Source organism: Rana temporaria, chromosome 1 (assembly GCF_905171775.1).
Source record: "Rana temporaria chromosome 1, aRanTem1.1, whole genome shotgun sequence".
NCBI classification, from domain to species: domain Eukaryota; kingdom Metazoa; phylum Chordata; class Amphibia; order Anura; family Ranidae; genus Rana; species Rana temporaria.
Genome location: NC_053489.1, coordinates 243,893,015 through 243,912,442, shown reverse-complemented (window position 1 = coordinate 243,912,442; position 19,428 = coordinate 243,893,015). Strand labels below are relative to the sequence as shown.

The following is a 19,428-nucleotide window of genomic DNA, read 5'->3' as shown; positions in this document are numbered from 1 at the left end:
CCGACCGCTGGTTACAAAGAACTTAACCAGGATGATGCCTACAGCTGCGTGCATCTTCCCGGTATAACTCCCTAAAGCCGAGGTCCGCATATATGCATACACTCGACGGGAAGGGGTTGAAATACCTCTAATTCTTTTTAATCTGTTTGTATGAACCAGTTTGGATTTTGTTTGCAGAGTTTACAACAGTATATCTGTTATAACATCAATCCAGTACAGGACAGACAAATTAAAATGAGTTTAAAAATGTATATACACTTTACATTTAACCCAAAAGTAAATCCCCCCCCCCCCCGTTGTGTTCTGGGAAACACTCGGCCCCCAGAACACAGCGGGGACCAGTGGCAACGGCGCAGCGCGACTCGCGCATGTGCAGTAGGGAACCGGGCAGTGACGCCGCAGCGCTTCACTTCCCGATTCCCTCACCGAGGATGGCGGCGGGGGAAGCAGAGTGCCAAGGTACCGCTCGGCTTCTGCTGCCGACGTCGCGGGTGACCTGGACAGGTAAGTGTCCATTTTTTAAAAGTCAGCAGCTGCTGTATTTGTAGCTGCTGGATTTAAAAAAACACCGCTTTAAGTAAGACTGCACATAGATTCAAAAGATCTTCAGTAAATACTGCGGGTGCATCGAACCTGTCATAGTAGATTTTAGAGCAGAGATGGCCAGACTATTCGATTTGGTTTACAAAGTAAAATTGTATTTCATAAAAATTTCCTGTAAAATAAAGATCGTTTTTGGCATTTGGGAGAATTAATTATAAGACATCATTTGGGATTCTGATCCTCTATTTATACACCTAGGCCCGGATTCAGATACATTTGCGTATCTTTCGGCGGGCGTAGCGTATCTCAGATACACTACGCCGTCGTAACTTACAGCGGCAGGTCCCGTATTCAGAAAGAACTTGCGCTGTAAGTTACGGCGGCGTAGTGTAACTGGGCCGGCGTAAGCCCGCCTAATTCAAATGTGGAGGCGGTGTGCGTGTTTTATGTTAATTACTCGTGACCCCACGTAAATGACGCTTTTTACGAACGGCGCATGCGCCGTCCGTGGACTTATCCCAGTGTGCATGCTCCGAATTACGCCGCAAAGCCTCATTGGTTTCGACGTGAACGTAACTTACGCAAAGCCCTATTCACGAACGACTTACGCAAACGACGCAAAATTCGACGCTGGCCCGACGTCCATACTTAACATTGGCTACGCCTCATAGAGCAGGGGTAACTTTACGCTGAAAAAAGCCTTACGTAAACGACGTAAAAAAAATGCGCTGGGCGGACGTACGTTTCTGAATTGGCGTATCTACCTAATTTACATATTCAATGCGTAAATATACAGAAGCGCCACCTAGCGTCCAGCGTAAATATGCAACTAAGATACGACAGCGTAAGAGACTTACGCCGGTCGGATCTTAGGGAAATCTATGCGTAACTGATTCTAAGAATCAGGCGCATAGATACGACCCCGCACACTCCGCGTTCGGCTTTTTCCGGCGTATAGTTAAAGCTGCTATATGGTGGCATACTCAATGTTAAGTATGGCCGTCGTTCCCCGCCTAGCATTTTGAATTTTTTCAAATAGGGATTTGCGTAGAATGACGTCACCGTTGTGAGCATTGTCTTGTTCCGGGTTAATTTCGAGCATGCGCACTGGGATACCCCCACGGACGGCGCATGCGCAGTTAAAAAAAAAAAAAACGTTGTTTACGTCAGGTCACGACGTATTTACATAAAACACGCTCCATCACAGAGATTTGAATGCCGCGCCATTACGCCGCCGTAACTTACGGCGCAAATTCTTTGAGGATTCGAAAAAAAAAGGTAAGTTACGGCGGCGTAGTGTATCTTAGATATGCTACGCCCGGCGCAATAATGCGCCGCTGTACGTGGATCTACCCCAATATCTCTTACTTTTTTGATTTAATAAATAAAAATTTTTTTACTCCGTTTAGGCCGATATGTATTCTTCTACATATTTTTGGTAAAAAAAAACGCGGATTTGATTGGTTTGCGCAAAAGTTATAGCATCTACAAAATAGGGGATAGTTTTATGACATTTTTATTTGTTTTTTTTTACTGTGTAAATGTGACTGTCAGGGGAGGGGTTAACACTAGGGGACACTGAAGGGGTTAAATATGTTCCCTGGGAGTGATTCTAACTGTAGGGGGAGGGGACTCACAAGGGGAGGAGACCGATCTGTATTACTCTGTACTGGGAACACACATTGGTCTCCTCACCTCTGACAGGACGTGGATCTGTGTGTCCACACAGATCCGCGGTCCTGCCGTGATTGCGGGCAATCGCGGGTGTCCGGCGGAAATCGCGGCCTCCGTGCACGTGTACCGGGTCCCGAGAAATGCGGCGGGGCGGGAAACTCAGGACGTCATATGACGTTCGCCCGGAGGGACGAAAGGTTCCTGTGGACGTCATATCACTACACGCCAGGCAGCAAGTGGTTAAATACTGCTAAATGATTCTCTATGAGAATAACTATAGCAGTACTGGTCACTTTCTACCAGCAGTAAGGCAAGCCATACATTAAACTTTTTTTTTTTATTTTTTTTTTTTCGATCAACCAGCAGATTGAAGGAAAACTAAAATGTGCCAATTCCTCTATCCACACATTTGATGTAGATGGAGGGGAATCGTTCTCACAGCTGTGAGCCTTCCCCGCTGGCCAGAATACAGTGATCAGTTTCGTAGGCTATAGCAGGCAGCTGGACCGCTGATAAGGCAGTACAGCCGGCCCTCCTGTACTGGGCTCGGGCCCCATCAGTTCAAAAGGGGGCCCAAGCACCTGTCAAACAGGAGGGCCTGTTCTATTCCCTTGTAACTCTTGTGGATCCCCTTGCAGCGCTGCCGGCTTCCTGTGTTGAGCAAGATAATTTCTGTAGTATCTGCGAGCCCCCTGCCACCTTCTGTCCAGTCCAATCTGTGTTCAATCTGTGTTCCCCTCTTTCCAGCAGCGCTGCCAGATTCCCTCCTCTCCTGCCGGAACCTTCTGCAGGCACACAAGGGGATTGTTTCAGGGTGGAGAATGGGGGGGTCAGGAAATGCATCGTATTTACCAGCCCTTCCGTTCCCAAATGAACACCGTGAGTGATCGGTAACTATTCCTCATGTGTCCATTCATCACTGAAGCATAGTAAACTGTGTTTACTATGCTTTAGTTTGTGAATGAACAGGAAGCCGCAGAGCGCTTCCTATTCATTCATCTGTGCAGCTGAGGCTACAGAGAAAAGAACTAATGATGTCCTCAGTCACTTGCTCTGTCTCAAATATCAGACATCAGGGGGCAGTTAAAAAAAAAAATGTAAATAAATAAAATAAATACAATAAAAAAAAAAAAGTAACATGATATTATTAAAAAGTAATGGCTTGTTCACATGTGCTTTGCACTCCGAAGAGCAGTCGGCATTTAGATTGCTCTTCAGAGAGCATTTGACATGTGGTGAGGAGGCATATTGGGGGGGGGGGGGAGGGGTGGCTGTACGGGGCCCCATGATTTCTAACAGTGTTCCTGGCTGCCGGAACTGATGGCCTGGGAAAAATCTGACAGGCTGTTTGAACACACCATCTAGCCCAGGGTTAGGCAACCTCGGCCATTTGTGGGCACTGGCATCTATTGTGCTTATTTTTTAATATGTGGGTGGCCATGGGGTAAATACCTGGCCATCCACATGTTGCCCCCTTCCCTGGTGGTCCAGTGTGGGCATCCGCCGATCAGCTCTCCTCTACTCGCATCTGTCAGACACGAGTGAGGAAAAGCCGATCAACGGCTCGTGATCAGCTGTGATTGGACACGGCTGATCACATGGTAAAGAACCTCCGACAGAGGCTCTTTACCGAGTATGGTGTAGCGGTGTGTCAGACTGACACACTGCACCACCGATCACGGCGATGCGCGCCCCCGGGCGCGCAGCGGCTGTTATTCTGCTGGATGTCATATGACGTCCAGTCAGGATAACGCAACCACTTCCCGGACATCAATCTGCTATTTACCGGGTGGGAAGTGGTTAAGTCGGCAAACTAAACAAAACAAACGTATTCCACCATCCAAACAAGCAAGGTGCATGGAAGAATATTCCCTACTGGGACTCCCCACTGTCAGAATATACTGATCAATGGCTGCAGCCACTGATTGAGAATTGGGAGCAGCCATAGATGGGTAGAAATTCAGCTGGTCCCTGCTGAACCAGCTGAATTTCGATCCATTAATGGTTGACTTTAGGCAGTTGTCGTTGGAACACTAGTCCGCACTGAAAGATTTCCTCTCATCGACCTATTGCAAAGACAATGTTGGTTTCCCATCACCTTCCTTCTCTGTGATTATGGTCACCAGACAAATGGAGTGAGTGAATCACCCGAACTCAGGCTGCTCCAAAGATGCTACTTGCAGGACTCAGTGTGAAAGGGTCCATTGAGATGCATGGAAAGCGTTTTATGAGCGTTTTTAATAGCGCTATTTTTAACGTTAAAACGCTGTAAAAATGCTTCAGTGTGAAAGGGGTCTAAAACTATAACGAAACGTTTTGGCTTTATAGAAAACTGATAGGTGTATGAACTGGACTATGAGATACTCCAAGGACTCCTACGCAGAGTGAGTGGTATTGGCAAAAAGGAGTGGGGGCTTGCATAATTTCATCCCTCTAGTCAGGGAGATGCATTTCAGTCATTTTGTGTTGGTTGTTATGATTAGCTTTGATTTCTCTGCATTTCAGTGTTTTAGAAATAGGTGAATTAATGATTGTTGGTATGCTGCAAATTACTGGCATAATGTACAGTCTAGGCCTTTTAGATTTTCATAAATCGGATACTCATACAAAGAATAAAGGCCCTTACAGAGAGTTATCGCACAAAATGAAGTTGGTGTACATGAGTTTCAAACTCAGAAGCAGTTAAATACAATATATTGATGCTTTTATAAAAAAAAAAAAAGCTTGCATTTGAGATCAGTTTGAGATGCATTTGAGATACTTTTACATTGACTTGTATGGATAGATAAAAAACATATTACGATGATTCCTGCAAAAGCAGTAGTAAACACTCTAAAACCTGTTCCTTAAGAATTAATTCAAAATTCAAACACTGTGATCCAGATCCTTCAGAAATGCCTTACAAGCGCAGGTCATATTTGAAACACAAACACCCATTTGCGCTATCCCTAAGAAACTCGTACAATAGAAAATGCGTTGACTTGATTCTTAGCATGCATGGATTTTTAACTGATGGACGTGCCTACGAACGATCGTTTTTTTCCCATCGGTTAGGAATCCATAGGTTAATTTTAAAGCAAGTTGGCTTTTTTTTAACCCAAGGTAAAATAACCTATGCCCCACACACGATCGGTTTGGACCGATGAAAACGGTCCATCAGTTGTCCTCTGGTTAACCAATCGTGTGTACGAGGCCTAAGACAATCACAGAATGCAGGAAAGAAAATCGCTCAATTTTCTTATCCCCCCCCCCAATAACACAGTCAGTGTTGATGGCAGAATCACTCCCACAGTCTTATTGTGTTCTGCCGGTTGGGGGGGGGGGGGGGGCATACGGGGAGCCTTCCCTGCCAGCAGAACAAAATTATTACTGCTAACAGCTATAGCCACTGGCAGTAATCGCATGCTAAAAATCCGACAGGGTGGTTGTACTAAAGTCGATGGATGAATTGACTTCGGTACAACCAGTTTCAATCCATCTATGTTCGGCTTAGGAGAGGACAGCGTTTAGCAGTCTTGGGATAAATAAAGGTTGTACCACACATCTGCTCATCCGGAAAATAATAATTTTAGATTAATGTCTTCATGATACCATAGAAAAAGTAATGTTGCTCATTGTGCAATTGTTTCACAGATTAAAAAAAATATTAATGTAGAAAATCTGTAATGGCAGTATTTTTAATGGGTAGGTGCAGCATACCGTGTGTGTATGTATATATATATATATATATATATATATATATATATATATAAAATATATATATATATATATCTCCCAGTGCTATAATGCATTGAAACATTTTAGGGTACCATTCATTGTAATTACATTTTAGAGACCTCCCCATTCATAAATTCACAGCTGATTACCTTTTTTCAAACATGGGATTGTATCTCTAGCCTAATCCATGGTTCGCATGTCACCATTATATTGGACATTTGTGCGTGAGCGCTCTGCGTCCCCTTGATCCTATTGTCGGGTTAATAGCAGATATTGGTTGCGCTATTGTGCAGGGCAAAAATCTTTGTGTAATTTTACCCTAAATGCTGTAGGGCCCTCAGTGCTTTTGGTGCAGTATATCAATTTATCTACCTTCATTTCGTGATCTAAGGCCTGTTAGGAAATAGGTTGTCGGCAATGGAAGAGCACTGATCAGTTTTAACTCTTATTTTCAGTGAATTGATGTACATGGCAGCATTAGCACAAGCCCCTGTTTGTAAACGGTGTCCTGGAGCTGTCTGTGACAGCGTGGTCACAGTGCTGTGAGCATGTTCCCAACACAAAAAAGTGGTACACGTATATATTGCATTATGGCGTTAAAGCTTGGCTGCCACATATGTGGCAGTAAAAGCCCAACAGGAGATAAAATCTTCCCTATGCCATCTAAAACTAGAAGAAAATGTGGGCTTTAAATATACTGGTGGCACCTGGTTAAAGTATATTTCAAGCCCAAATTCTAGTTTTGGATGGCATGGGGAAGATTAGAACTTCTGTGGGGCTTTTACTGTTTTTTGGGGACATTGTTTTAGCTTTTATTTCCTATCTTTTTATTTCCGCCTGCTGACTACATTTTACTATAGAGGAAGTGATGCACCAGAGACACAGGCAGAAAAAAAAATCTGACGGGGTTCCAGCCTTTCCATGTTATAAAAAAAAGCTTTTTTTGTCCATTTGTACTGTACTGTTAGAGAGTTCCCCTCACTTCCTGTCTGGTAAAAGGACAGAAAGGTCAATGTAAATATTTCTAATATAGCAATAAAACCTGACAGGGGTTATAATCCTTTTCCACGCCATCCAAAACAAAGAAAAATTATCTGTCCGAATATACAGTTTAAAAAAAAATGCATTTGCTGATTGCCCCAGCCCCTGTCACTATTACTTGTTCTGAACAGCTTCATCTATGAGTACATGTGGAGAAAATTATAAATAGTATGTTAAAATGAAACTTCACCCTAAAGGGGTACCACTTTATGCCGTCGTCCTCTTCTGTTTTTGGAGGGAGGTGGGGGTGGCTACCTGGTTTTGACAGGTACCTGCTCCCACTTCCAGATGGACAAATCACCACAGCAATCCACTGGAAGTTCTGTCCATCCTGCCCCCCACAACTTTCTGGGGCTTATTACAGGTCCCAGAAAGCGGCAGGAACTTTCACAAAGCATGCTGTGGGAAGCTGGCTGTGAAGCCACAGAGAATCACAGCTGGCTGCTCACAGTAAACGCGGCACCACTGCGACCCGAAGACCAATGAACAAGTAGTTAATTTGGGGAAGCATGACGCTGACCCCGGACAGCTAAGTGTCCTTTTACTGAAAGTCGGCAACTAAAATATTTGTAGCTGCTGACTTTTAGAAAAAGGCTAAAGAACTCCTTTTTTAAGCGAAAAAATGATGTTGCAAATGCTGTCGTGTTAAAACTGTATTCAGTTATCGGAATGCAATATTTTTTTGTGGTAGTTGTGCTTATTGAAATATTCTAAGGAAAAAAAAAACAGTAGGGCTAAAGTTTCATAAGTAATACTGACATTTTGGGAAGGTTTTAGATGTGATTCATGTAAGGAGTTTTAACTTACCGGTATTTTGTTGACATTTACATGTTTACTTAATCACACCCCAAACGTCACCGTTGTGTCAGCAAAGGGACATGCTCCCACATGGGAAACACACCCAACAAACCTTTCAGAATCCTGGATATTCTTTTATACTTGATATATACAATAGAGGGATATATGGGTGACCACATTGAAGAACTATGCGTTTAGTTTCAGAAACAGTAACAGAGGCCTAGAACACTGTTGCATTTGGAAGAAACTTTTATCATGATATATAGTTAGTAATCTAGCTGGAGTAGGTTCTAAATCACATTAATGACTTGTATATGGGCATTCAGGGAGAATTTGAGCCTCATCCGCATCAAGCTTCACCTGGTGCACTTAAAACCAAGATTTTTTTTTTGTTATGCTGTTTGTAGGGTTAATTAAACAGTACAGGCAGCTTGTCTGCTGTGTCCATGAGCACTGTGTGTCAGTGAATGTGACAAGGAGATGCAACATGATAGCTGCTTACTGTATATAAACGGCACCAGTGCAGTGGCATTTGTAGTATTCTGAATTAGGCTTAGTGCTGATAAGTCTTGGACCTGATCATCAATGTAGTACATGAGACCCCACAGTAGCCATATATGATCATACACTCTGGAAATGTTTAATTTATATTATATGCACATGCAGTAACTTAATGGACTATGTACCTGTTGCCCTCCATACAGGGCCACCATTGGAAATCATGGGGCCCCATACAGCCTACCTGACAGGACCCCCCCCCCCCCTTTCCTGCTCAATGTGAATGTCTGTCTGTACTATAGTGAGTGCTAGTCTACACCAGACGCAGTTCCGTGTGCTTTTTTTCTGCACCAAAAATGCATGCAGTGTTTTTCATGTATTGCAATTGCTAGTTCACACAAGTGCAGTCAGTTTCCAGTGCAGAAAAAAAGTAGAGCGTGCATAGAACTGTACTGGAACCTAGCATATTGTATCAAAAATGCACTGGCCCTAAAAATACGTGCACAGTGTTTTCCAATGGCTTTAGTTCACCCACTGCAGTCAGTTTCCGGTGCAGAAACTGACTGCACTGGTGTGAACTAGAGCCATTGGAATACATGGAAAACACTGTGCAGTATTTGATCCCCTGCTGATTTTGTATGTTTGCCCACTGACAGAGAAATGATTGGTTTATAATTTTGAATTTTGGATGAAGTTGTCCTGTCCCCTTAGCAGAAAAACACCTCCAAAGCATCATGTTTCCACCTCCATGTTTGGCGGTGGGGATGGTGTTATTGGGGTCATAGGCAGCATTCCTCCTTCAAACATGGCGAGTTGAGTTAATGCTAAAGAGCTTGATTTTGGACTTATCTGACCACAATACTTTCACCCAGTTCTCCTCTGAATCATTCAGATGTTCATTAGCAGGCTTCAAACAGGCCTGTACATGTGCTTTCTTGAGCAGGTGGACCTTGAGGGAGCTATAGGATTTCAGTCCTTCATGGCGTAGTGTGTTAACAATTGTTTTTTGGTGACTATGGTCCCAGCTGCCTTGAGATCGTGACAATATTCTCCCATGAAGTTCTGGGCTGATGTTTCACCGTTCTCATGATCATTGAAACTCCATGTGTTGAGATCTTGCATGGTGCCCCAGACCGAGGAAGATTGACAGTCATTTTGTGTTTCTTCTATTTGTGAATAATCGCACCAACTGTCACCCTCTCACCAACCTGCTTTACGATGGACTTGCAGCCCATTTCAGCCTTGTGTAGGTCTACAATCTTGTCCCTGACATCCTTGGGCAGCTCTTTGGTCTTGGCCATGGTGGAGAGATTGGAATCTTATTGCTTCTGGAAACAGGTGTCTTTTACAGGTAACAAGCTGACTTTAGGAGCACCCCCTTTAAGAGAGTGCTCCTAATCTCAACTCATCCGTATAGAACACACCTTGTAGCCAGAAATCTTGCTGATTGATAGGGAATCAAATACTTCACTAATTAAAATGCAAATCAATTTATACTTTTTCTAAATGTGTTTTTCTGGATATTTTTGTTATTCTGTCTCTCTGTAAGGCTCTGTTCACACTTGGGCCCCTTTCACATGGGCGGACCATTCAGGTCCGCCTGTCAGTTTTTTAGGCCGACCTGAACGGACGCTCCATGCACAGGTGTCAATGCAGCCTTAAAGTAAACCTACCATTAAAATTATAGACTGATCATTTCTTTGTCAGTGGGCAAACATACAAAATCAGCAGGGGATCAAATACCTTTTCCCCTCACTGTAATCTGTATGCTATGTGCAGATTAAGTAAATAGTGTCTTTGCAGAGCAGTGCGTTCAGAAAGTGCAGTGAGTAGTATGCAGTGCAGGGCATTGAACAGTAAAGCCAACCATAGACGGTTTGAATCTTGGCTGGTTGAGCAGGAGCTGTCTGAGATTCAAACCATGTATAGGCAGGCTAAATGTGCCCATGTTAATCAATCGACCAACTTGGGTACAACCAGCTTGTCGGATTTTGCATGCGATTATTGCCACTAGCAGTAATCGCTGTGTTCTACTGGCAGGGGCGGTAAAACACCCGACGCATTCCCCCCGCTCCGTCTATGGCCAGAAATTTGGCATGTAGCAGTAGGAAAGTGCAGGACAGTGGGCAGTATGTAGTAGCAAAGAAGTACAGGACCATGCACAGTACCTATTGGCAGTGTAGGGCAGACTGTGAACTATATATTATGCAGGGAAAGGATAGTAAGCAGTATTTATGGGCAGGGCGGGGGGGGGGGGGGGGGCAGTCGACAACCAGAATTTAGTAGCGGGGCATTCAGTGAGCAGTATGTATGGCCAGGGCAGTCAGGGAGCAGTATGTATGGCCAGGGCAGTCAATAAGCATTCTGCAGTGACAGGGCAGTCAGTGTGCAGTATTAGTGCTGGTTCACACCAGATGCAGTTCGGTTCGCTATGTATTTCACTGGCTCTAGTTCACACCACTGCAGTCAGTTTCCATTCAGTTTCCAATGCAGAAACTGACTGCATGGTGTGAACTATATCCATTGGAATACATGGAAAACACTGTGCATGCGTACATTCTGAACATTGATCCAGTGTGAATCTTTTTAGAGCATGGGCTTGTTTGAACCTAGCCTTAAATGTCTACCTCAACAACTTTTTCTTCAAATATACACCCCCTCTCCCAAAAACCTCCTGCTTGGGCATCTTACAGTCAGTGCATTGAAAGTCCCCTGGTCATGTTCTGCTTTCTTTGGTGCATACGTAGAAGAATCTCTATTAATTCCCATGGAAAGGCCTTCCACTGCTGGGAAGAATAATAGACTTGCATTTGCCTCTGTAAGATTGAGTGGAGCCTGTCTCAATGAGGACAATGTGCAGTGCCCAGCAGGCCGCACAGCAAAGATGTCAGAGGAGAGGGGACAGGTATGTATAAAACCTGGAGGGGTTGCTTAGGAAGAAAGGGGAGGGGGAAATCCACTCTGCACTACAAGTGCACTTGTAAGTGCAGTCACTGTAGATCGCTGTAGGTCCGATGACCGATGTGCCGGTGACTTGTCCTTAATGTTCCCCTAACGGGGAAGTTCCTTCAATGACTGCACAGGCGCAAACTTGCCGACGGAAATCTCCGAACCTCGCCCGGCATCCAGGCTCATTCTTTGACATCCCCGTGGATTGGAGGATGTTAAAAAAAGAGCCAGGAGGCCGAGCGAGCGGAGCGAGCCGTCCGAGCGAAGTGAGGCCGACTGGCCACTTACCTCGAAATCCACGTTGCCCTGGATGCCGGCCGAGGTTCGGAGATTTCCGTCAGCAAGTTTGCGCCTGCGCAGTCCTTGAAGGAACTTTCCCGTTAGCCGGAACCATCCCGACACATCAGATTGCGCCTGCGCTGGAACTTCGACGATAGCTGGAACCAGCCCGGCAGATCACCGGGCCGACAGCCATGCCGTAACGGCATGGACGTCGGTTCTGTCCAGGATGCCTCCAGCCTGTTGTCGCAGGACGGGTGTATTCACTGTGTTCACTGTATGTGTGTGTTTTTTACTGTGCAATCGTGGCTGCCGGACGCCTTTATTAGTGTTCGGCGGCCATTTTCTTGAAGCCCACATGCTCTATTTGCATGTCGGTGGCCATTTTGGAATTTTTTTTTTTTTTTGCCTCTAGTGGCTAAAATAACAGCACGAACAGCTCCAGCACACTTCCTGAGGGACGGCACAGCATGGAGCAGCGCTCTGGGGCAGACAGCAGCAGTACAGGCCTGGTCGGGTGGTGAGTCCTCTGGGGGGTCCCCTGTTCTCTGCTGCGGCCGGGAGGGTGGCCTGTGGGTCTTGCCCTGCACTCCAAGGGTGGGTCAGAATGGCGTCCGAACCGGATGCTTCTCCCCCAGACATGCCAGAGTTAACCCTTAATGCCCCTGTACCTGCGGCCTCTGTGGATGCTATGACGGCAGTCCTAGAGGCGTTTGTTGCCAGGATTGAAGCGGCGCGTGGCCAGAGGGGAGGTAAAAAGCGCCCCCTGCCTTTTTCTGGGGATACCTCTGACACGGAATCGGGCCCAGCTACTGCTCCCGGCCCTGGTTCCGAAGTGTCAGAGATTGTAGGCCTAGTCCACACGGACAGTGAGGATGACTCTGCTTCAGGGTCAGCGCATGATAGGGCGCTAGTGGGAGCTCTTATCACTGCGGTGCGGGATACTCAGAAAATTGAGGATTCAGTGGAGACATCAGAGGTGTCGGTCCCTTTTGGGTTCCGCAAGCCGGCCCGCACTGCGAAAGTGTTTCCTTGTGTTCCTTATCTGTAAAAAAAATTGTACAAGGAATGGGATTGGCCGCAAAAGGTTTTTTCTGTTTCAAAATGCTTTGCGGCCCATTATCCTTTTGAGGAGGACTTCCTGAAAAAGTGGACCTCTCCTCCGTCAGTGGACCCCCCTGTGTCTAGACTGAAAAAGGTGACCACGTTGCCTGTGGAAGGGGCTCCCGCTTTCAAGGACCCCGCAGATAGGAGAGCTGAGGCTGTGGCCCGATTCATGTTCACGGTGGTGGGTCGGCGGTGAGACCGGTTGTGGCCGGGGCTCTAGTGTCACAGACACTTACTGAACGGGCAAAGTTGTTGCTTCAAGAGTTGGATGAGCATCAAGCCCCTCCGGACTGTGTGGTGCTGGCCGACCAGTTGGTGCAGGGCCTAAAATTTTTCTGTGAGTCAGCCTTGGATACGCTTCCCTTGCTCTCCAGGGCCTCGCCCTACACGGTGGTGTTGCGCCGCCTTGTCTGGCTGAAGTGTTGGTCTGCGGACCAGTCTTCTAAGAAGGCCTTGGTGGACTTACCCTTTAAGGGTGAAAGGCTTTTTGGGGCTTCTCTAGATGACATCATAAAAGATGCCACGGGAGGTAAGAGCACTCTGCTCCCACGATCTGGAAAAGGTAAGGAGCCTCGCCGTAGGCAGGGGCTCTCTTTTACCGCCCCCAATCGTTTTTTTTTGTCCGTCCGGTGCGGCAGGTAAACGTTCCCAGGCCACTAAGGCGCCTGCTGAAGGGCAGAAGCGCCCCTGGTTCCGCAAGCCCAACAAGCCTGCGGAAAAACCTGCTTCCGCATGAAGGTCTGCACCCGCCCGTCTCTCGGGTGGGGGGGCAGGCTTCGCGAATTTGCGGCTCGGTGGATGTCTCTTCTTTCTGACCGCTGGGTTTGCGAAGTTGTTTCCTCGGGGTACAAGATAGAGTTTCTCTCTTGTTCGCCAAACAGATTTTTTCCTTCCAACCTCCAGCTTCCTCCGGGTCGTCGGGAGGCCCTGTTTGGGGCTGTTCAGGATCTGCTGGTCAGGGGGGTGATCATGCCGGTTCCTTTACTGGAACGGTTTCAGGGGTTTTACTCCAATCTGTTTGTAGTCCCCAAGAAGGAAGGGGTCCATCCAATCCTGGATCTCAAGGCCCTCAACGGTTTTGTCAGAGTGCAAAAGTTCAGGATGGAGTCGGTTCGCTCTGTAGTAGCGGCGCTGCATCAAGGGGACTTCCTGGCGTCCTTGGATATCAAGGACGCGTACTTGCATATCCCCATATGCACAAAGCACCAGAGATTTCTGTGCTTTGCGGTTTGGGAGTACCACTTTCAATTTCAATTTCCGCGCCAAGTGTTTTCACCAAGGTGCTCGCCCCGATTCTGGCCCTGCTGAGGCAGCACGGGATCGCTATTGTAGGATACCTGGACAATCTTCTGCGAGCTTCTTCAAGCTCAGAGTTAGAGGTGGATGTGTCTATCACCTGCCAGACCCTCCGGGAATTCGTTTGGCTGCTAAATGTTCAGAAGTCGGTGTTGTCGGTACTTTTGTATGCGAGTTCTTGGTCTGATGGTGGCCTCCGCTGCAGACGGAGCTCGGCTGCAGCGGCGGAAGTTGCTCACATCCTCCGGTGGCCCAAAAAGAACGTTCCGGCTCTTGTGGTCGTTTACATTCTGGGCGTAAAGAACTGGCAGGCGGACTACCTAAGTCGCCAAACGCTAGACCAAGGAGAATGGTCGCTACACCCGGATGTGTTTTAGAGTCTGTGTCTGAAATGGGGCACTCAAGACGTGGATCTTCTGGCGTCCCGACTCAATCGGAAGGTGTCACGGTTCGTGGCCAGATCGAGACCTGTGGGCGGATGCGTCAGACGCGTTGGTGGCACGGTGGGGTCACTATCGCCTAATCTACGCCTTTCCTCCTCTGAAGCTTCTTCCTCGTTTGTTACGCAGAGTGGAAGCTGAGGGGATACCAACAATCCTAATTGCTCCGGATTGGCCTCGCCGTCCCTGGTACGCAGATCTGGTGCGTCTGGTGGCAGATGTTCCGTGGCGCATGCCACTGCGAGAGGATCTACTGTCGCAGGGTCCTATCTTTCATCCTGCTTTACAGTCGTTGGCTTTAGCGGCGTGGCTGTTGAGAGCCAGGTGCTGAGGGACCGGGGTGTGTCGGATTTGGTCATCTCTACCATGCAACGGGCGCGTAAGTCTACTTCCCGGAAGATTTACCATTGTACGTGGAAGGCTTACATCTCTGTGTGAGGAGATGAATTGGCACCCCCGTGCATACGTGATGTCCCGGATTCTGCTGTTCTTACAGCGTGGAGTGGATCAGGCTCTCGCCTTAAGTACGATTAAGGGTCAGATTTCGGCCTTGGCTGTTTTCTTTCAGCGACCCTTGGCGGCGCACTCTCTGGTGCGTACGTTTGTGCAGGGGGTTTGGCATGTGGCCCCTCCTGTGCGTCCTCCACTGCCTCCGTGGGACTTGAATTTGGTCCTCTCGGTGCGTTAAAAGCCTCTGTTTGAGGGCATTAGGGAGATCCCTTTATTGACTCTTTCCCAGAAGGTGTTTTTTCTGGTGGCGATAACATCGGTCAGACGGTTGTCTGAGTTGGCGGCCTTGTCTTGCAAGGCTCCCTATTTAGTCATCCACAGGGATAAGGTGGTGCTGCGGCCGCAGCTGTCGTTCCTTCCTAAGGTTGTTTCGGCCTTTCACCTTAATGAGGACATTGTTCTTCCATCCTTGTGTCCTCGACCGGCGAATCCAAAAGAGGCTGCGTCGCATTCTTTGGACGTGGTTCGAGCCCTACGGGTGTACCTGTCTGCTACGGCTCCGTTTCGGAGGTCGGATTCACTGTTCGTGTCGGTGACTGGTTCTAAGAAGGGTCTGGCGGTCTCGTCGGCCACCATTTCTAGGTGGATCAGGCAGGTCGTGCTTCAGGCCTATGCCCTAAAGGGGCGGGGCGCCCCCCTTCCCGGTTGCGGCTTTCCGCCATCAAGCGTCTGTTTTACAGGTGTGTAAGGCAGCGACCTGGTCGTCAGTCCACACCTTCTCAAAGTTTTACAAGGTGGATGTGAGTGCATCTTCGGATGCCTCCTTCGGCCGCAAGGTCTTGCAGGCGGCTGTTTTTTAAGGTTGAAGTTCCTCCGTTGAGGAGCTCTGGTTTGTTTGGGGTGAAGTTGGTTAGCTGTGTTTTCCCACCCCTCGATTTTTTGACACTGCTTGGACGTCCCTAAGGTCAATTGCTGCTGTGTCCGTCCATGAACGGAAGAGAAAATAGGATTTTTGTACTCACCGTAAAATCCATTTCTCTGAGTTCATGGACGGACACAGCACCCACCCCTCCTTTTGCTTGTACTGCTTGTTTACGAACTGAGGCTGCAGAGCAGGGAATGGGGGATGTACCCGGGGGAACCACCCCCTGGGAGGTACTATACTGTGTGGAGTGTTTAACACTTAACATGCTGTTTTTCTGCCTAGTCAATCTCCTAGAAAGGAGGATAATACCCTAAGGTCAATTGCTGCGGTTTGTCCATGAACTCAGAGAAATGGATTTTACGGTGAGTACAAAAATCCTATTTTTTATTTTCCTTGCATGTCCCATTCAGATCTATAGCGACTGCACTTGAATGTGCACTTGTAGTGGATTTGCCAACTTCTAAGGGGAGATTTACTGAAACTGGTGCACACAGAATCTGGTGCAGCTGTTTTATAGAAACCAATCAGCATCTAGATTTTATTGTCAAAGCTTAATTGAACAAGTTGGAGGCAATCAGTTAGAAGCTGATTGGTTCCCATGCACAGCTGCACAAGATTCTGTGTTCATCGGTTTTGGTAATTCTCCCCCTATGTGTTGCTCACCCGCTTCATTTTGTCTACATCATGTGATTGCAAAGCCGGACTTGGAAATGCTTCCTCTGTGCCCTGATGCTGTCAAAGATAGATTGCACAAAGGGGCTATGCAACTTTGCATGTTATCACTGGTAAATGCTGTGCAGTTTTCAATGCAGATTACTGGACAACCAGGGAGCAGACGGAAGTAAAACGGGGTGCTATGAATTTATCAAGGTACATTTGCTATGTGGTTGTTTAATGTACATAGAATAATTCTGGGGTGAACTTCCACTTTACATGTTCTCTTGTGTACGAGTAAAACAATGTTTCTGAATAAATGTAAATGCTCTCCTTTAAAAACATAAAAATACACCTCCCAACATCTAATATACCTTTTTTTTTTTTTTTGTGTTTTATCTTTGATTAGGAGAATAACCAACATCCCAGGAGAGACCCATTGAAACATCTTGGCAATGGACTCTGCTCCACCTCTTCTCACTCAAACCCTTCCTTCTCAGTCTCCTCCTGTTTCTCATATGAATCCTTCATCCCCTGCACAATCTATTTCTCAACAGATCATTTCCCCCATATCTCCTCAACCTGCTTCCCCTCCAAGCCCACCATCACCTCTTCATATCTCTTCCTCTTCTGCTTCTCTATCACCTCCTCCTCATATCACAAACCTGTCTCACCCTTGTCAGAATTCTCCACCCCTACCTTGTATCAGTCCTGTAGCAACCTCTCTCCCTCTCACTTCTCCTCCAGTTTCCCCCTCTCCTATCTCACCGTGTGCCCCTCCTGAAAGCCTTTCTCCTCAAAGAGTTAGTTTCTGTCCTTCTCCTGATGCTCCAAGTCCACCTCCAAGTGCTCTTTCTCCCCCTCCACCATCTGAATCCCCTCCTCCAGTCTCTCGTTCTCCATCTCCAGTTTCTGTGTGCCCACCAGCTGACTCTTCTGCTACTTCTACACCTCTGGGCTCTCCCAGTGTAACAACTATTCCACTCTCCCCACAAAATTCTGACAATTGTCTATTATTCTCACTGCCTCCAACTTCACCATCTCCTCCTCCATCTTCCCTTTCACCATCTCAAACATCACCTTCTCCTTCCCCCCCACCTGCATCTCTACCTGTCCCATCTTCCCTGCTTGGGATTTCTTTTGCTGATGAAGAACTGGATCTTCAGCGCCATTCCAATGGTTTTTCTGATGGCTCAAGCTCCAAGTCCCGTCAGTTTCCATGTACGGTATGTGGGAAGCAGTTCCGTTTTATCAGCATTCTAGCACTTCATGCAAGTACTCACAGGGTGCGTGGAAACCTTGCACAAGGTCGTGGAGGGCACAAGACTCATTTTGAGACAAACTCACAAAGGCCATTGCTGCTGGGACACCAGCATCAAAAAGAACCAAGTTCCCCTGTAATAGCAAATTCAGCTACAGAAGATGTGCAGGAGCCAGTCCCTATATTGTCCATTCCAGCTACACATCCCACACTTCGTCATCCTTGTCCTTTCTGCAAAGGTAAATTTCGAAAGGCAGCTGAACTGGAACGCCACCTCAGAATTCTTCATAGGCCTTATAAATGTCACCTCTGTGACTTTGCAGCATCTCAGGAGGGGGAGTTAATAGTTCATGTTGAGAGGAGACATTCAGCCCCTCCGCGACCCAAGATTGTTCCACCTCCACCGACACCAACTCCAACTCCCGCCCCGCCTCCTGCTGAGTTTAAATGTGAGGTTTGTTCCCAGAGCTTCACCCAGTCATGGTTCCTAAAAGGCCATATGCGTAAGCATAAGGACTCATTTGACCATCGATGCTCAGTTTGTGGACGCTGCTTCAAGGAGTCGTGGTTCCTGAAAAATCACATGAAGGTCCATCTTGGCAAGATAAAAGGGGTAGGAGGGCAGGAACCCCCTGCACATCAACCTTCTCAGTCCTCCCATACCACCACTTCAAATTCCCCATCAGCTTCCTCATCTTCCAGACTCCTTGGATATCAAAATTTCTATTCTGGTCTCCTACTGAGATTGCCTCCTCCCGGGGATGCTACCTGTTCCCAGATGCTCCAGGCTACGGCAAGAGCAATGCAGAGTGGTGATAGTGAACAAGATGGAGCAGGAGCATCTGCAAGAGGGCAGACGCTGGGTACATCAGTTGGAGAGGGAGCCTCGTCTAAGGTTATGTTACCACAAGGCTCTTCTGGAATTGTACTGAAAACAGTGGGTTTTCCAGGTAAGAATGTACATCTTGCTATGTTTACCAGACACTGGTTCCAACTTATTTGGGCTCTGTTTACATCTAGGCGTTGCTATTTTTCAGGCTTTTTTTTGGGCATTTATGCAGTGTTTTTGTATAGGCATTTTGAAGTTCAAAGGTCACCAATGTAAAAGCAGTAAAACGCCTGTAATCTGCCAAAAAAAAAAGCTCATGTACTTTTTTGAGTGACGGGTGTTTTGCTTAAGGTGACAGAACACTCAGATCTGAACAGGGGCCATTGAAATGAATAGGAATTGTCTTGTTGGGCTTTTTTTTTTTAAAGCCTAGATGTGAACTGAGCCTTAAACTAGTTTACCGTATTTATCGGCGTATAAAACGCACCCTAACTTTAAGAGGGAAGTTTCAGGAAAAAAACTTTCCACAGCCGCCTGCGTATAACACACAGGCACAGTTTACCCTCTATTTTGACAGTAAAAAAAGTGAGTGTTATATGCCAATAAATACAGTATTTAATCACATAGAACTGAACAATGCTCAGGGTTATTATGTACAAACATAATGGAGGATTGAAAAATTAACATAAGCAGTGTTTTCACTTCTAGCCCCTTCCTATCTATACTTCAAATATGTTCACAATACAAATTTAATGAAGTGAAGCTAAAATTATAAATGTAATAAGTTTCTTGACATATGTTGTGTTGAAGTGTTGGTCTTGTATGCTTTTGACAATTGTGCCTAGTATGGAGTTATGCCTGATTTGTGCCAAGCAATTTCCCTTGTTCACCAGGTGATATGCAGCTTGAAAGAGGGCGAAAGAAAGTAGGCCTGCACTATGCTACATTATAGTATTTTACAGTTGTG

At 46.6% G+C, this 19,428-nt stretch overlaps 1 protein-coding gene across 4 annotated transcripts in view; it reads left to right on the top strand.

Annotated features, from left to right (window-relative positions):
* Positions 1 to 19,428, top strand: part of ZNF219 (zinc finger protein 219) — a 94,778-nt gene that overhangs the window by 49,377 nt on the left and 25,973 nt on the right. For all 4 annotated transcript variants that reach the window (XM_040352311.1, XM_040352320.1, XM_040352329.1 and 1 more), the window contains one exon: positions 16,781 to 18,582. In XM_040352311.1, the coding sequence (XP_040208245.1) occupies positions 16,827 to 18,582 (1,756 nt within the window). In that variant the 5' untranslated portion in view covers positions 16,781 to 16,826. The remainder of the gene's footprint in view (positions 1 to 16,780; positions 18,583 to 19,428) is intronic.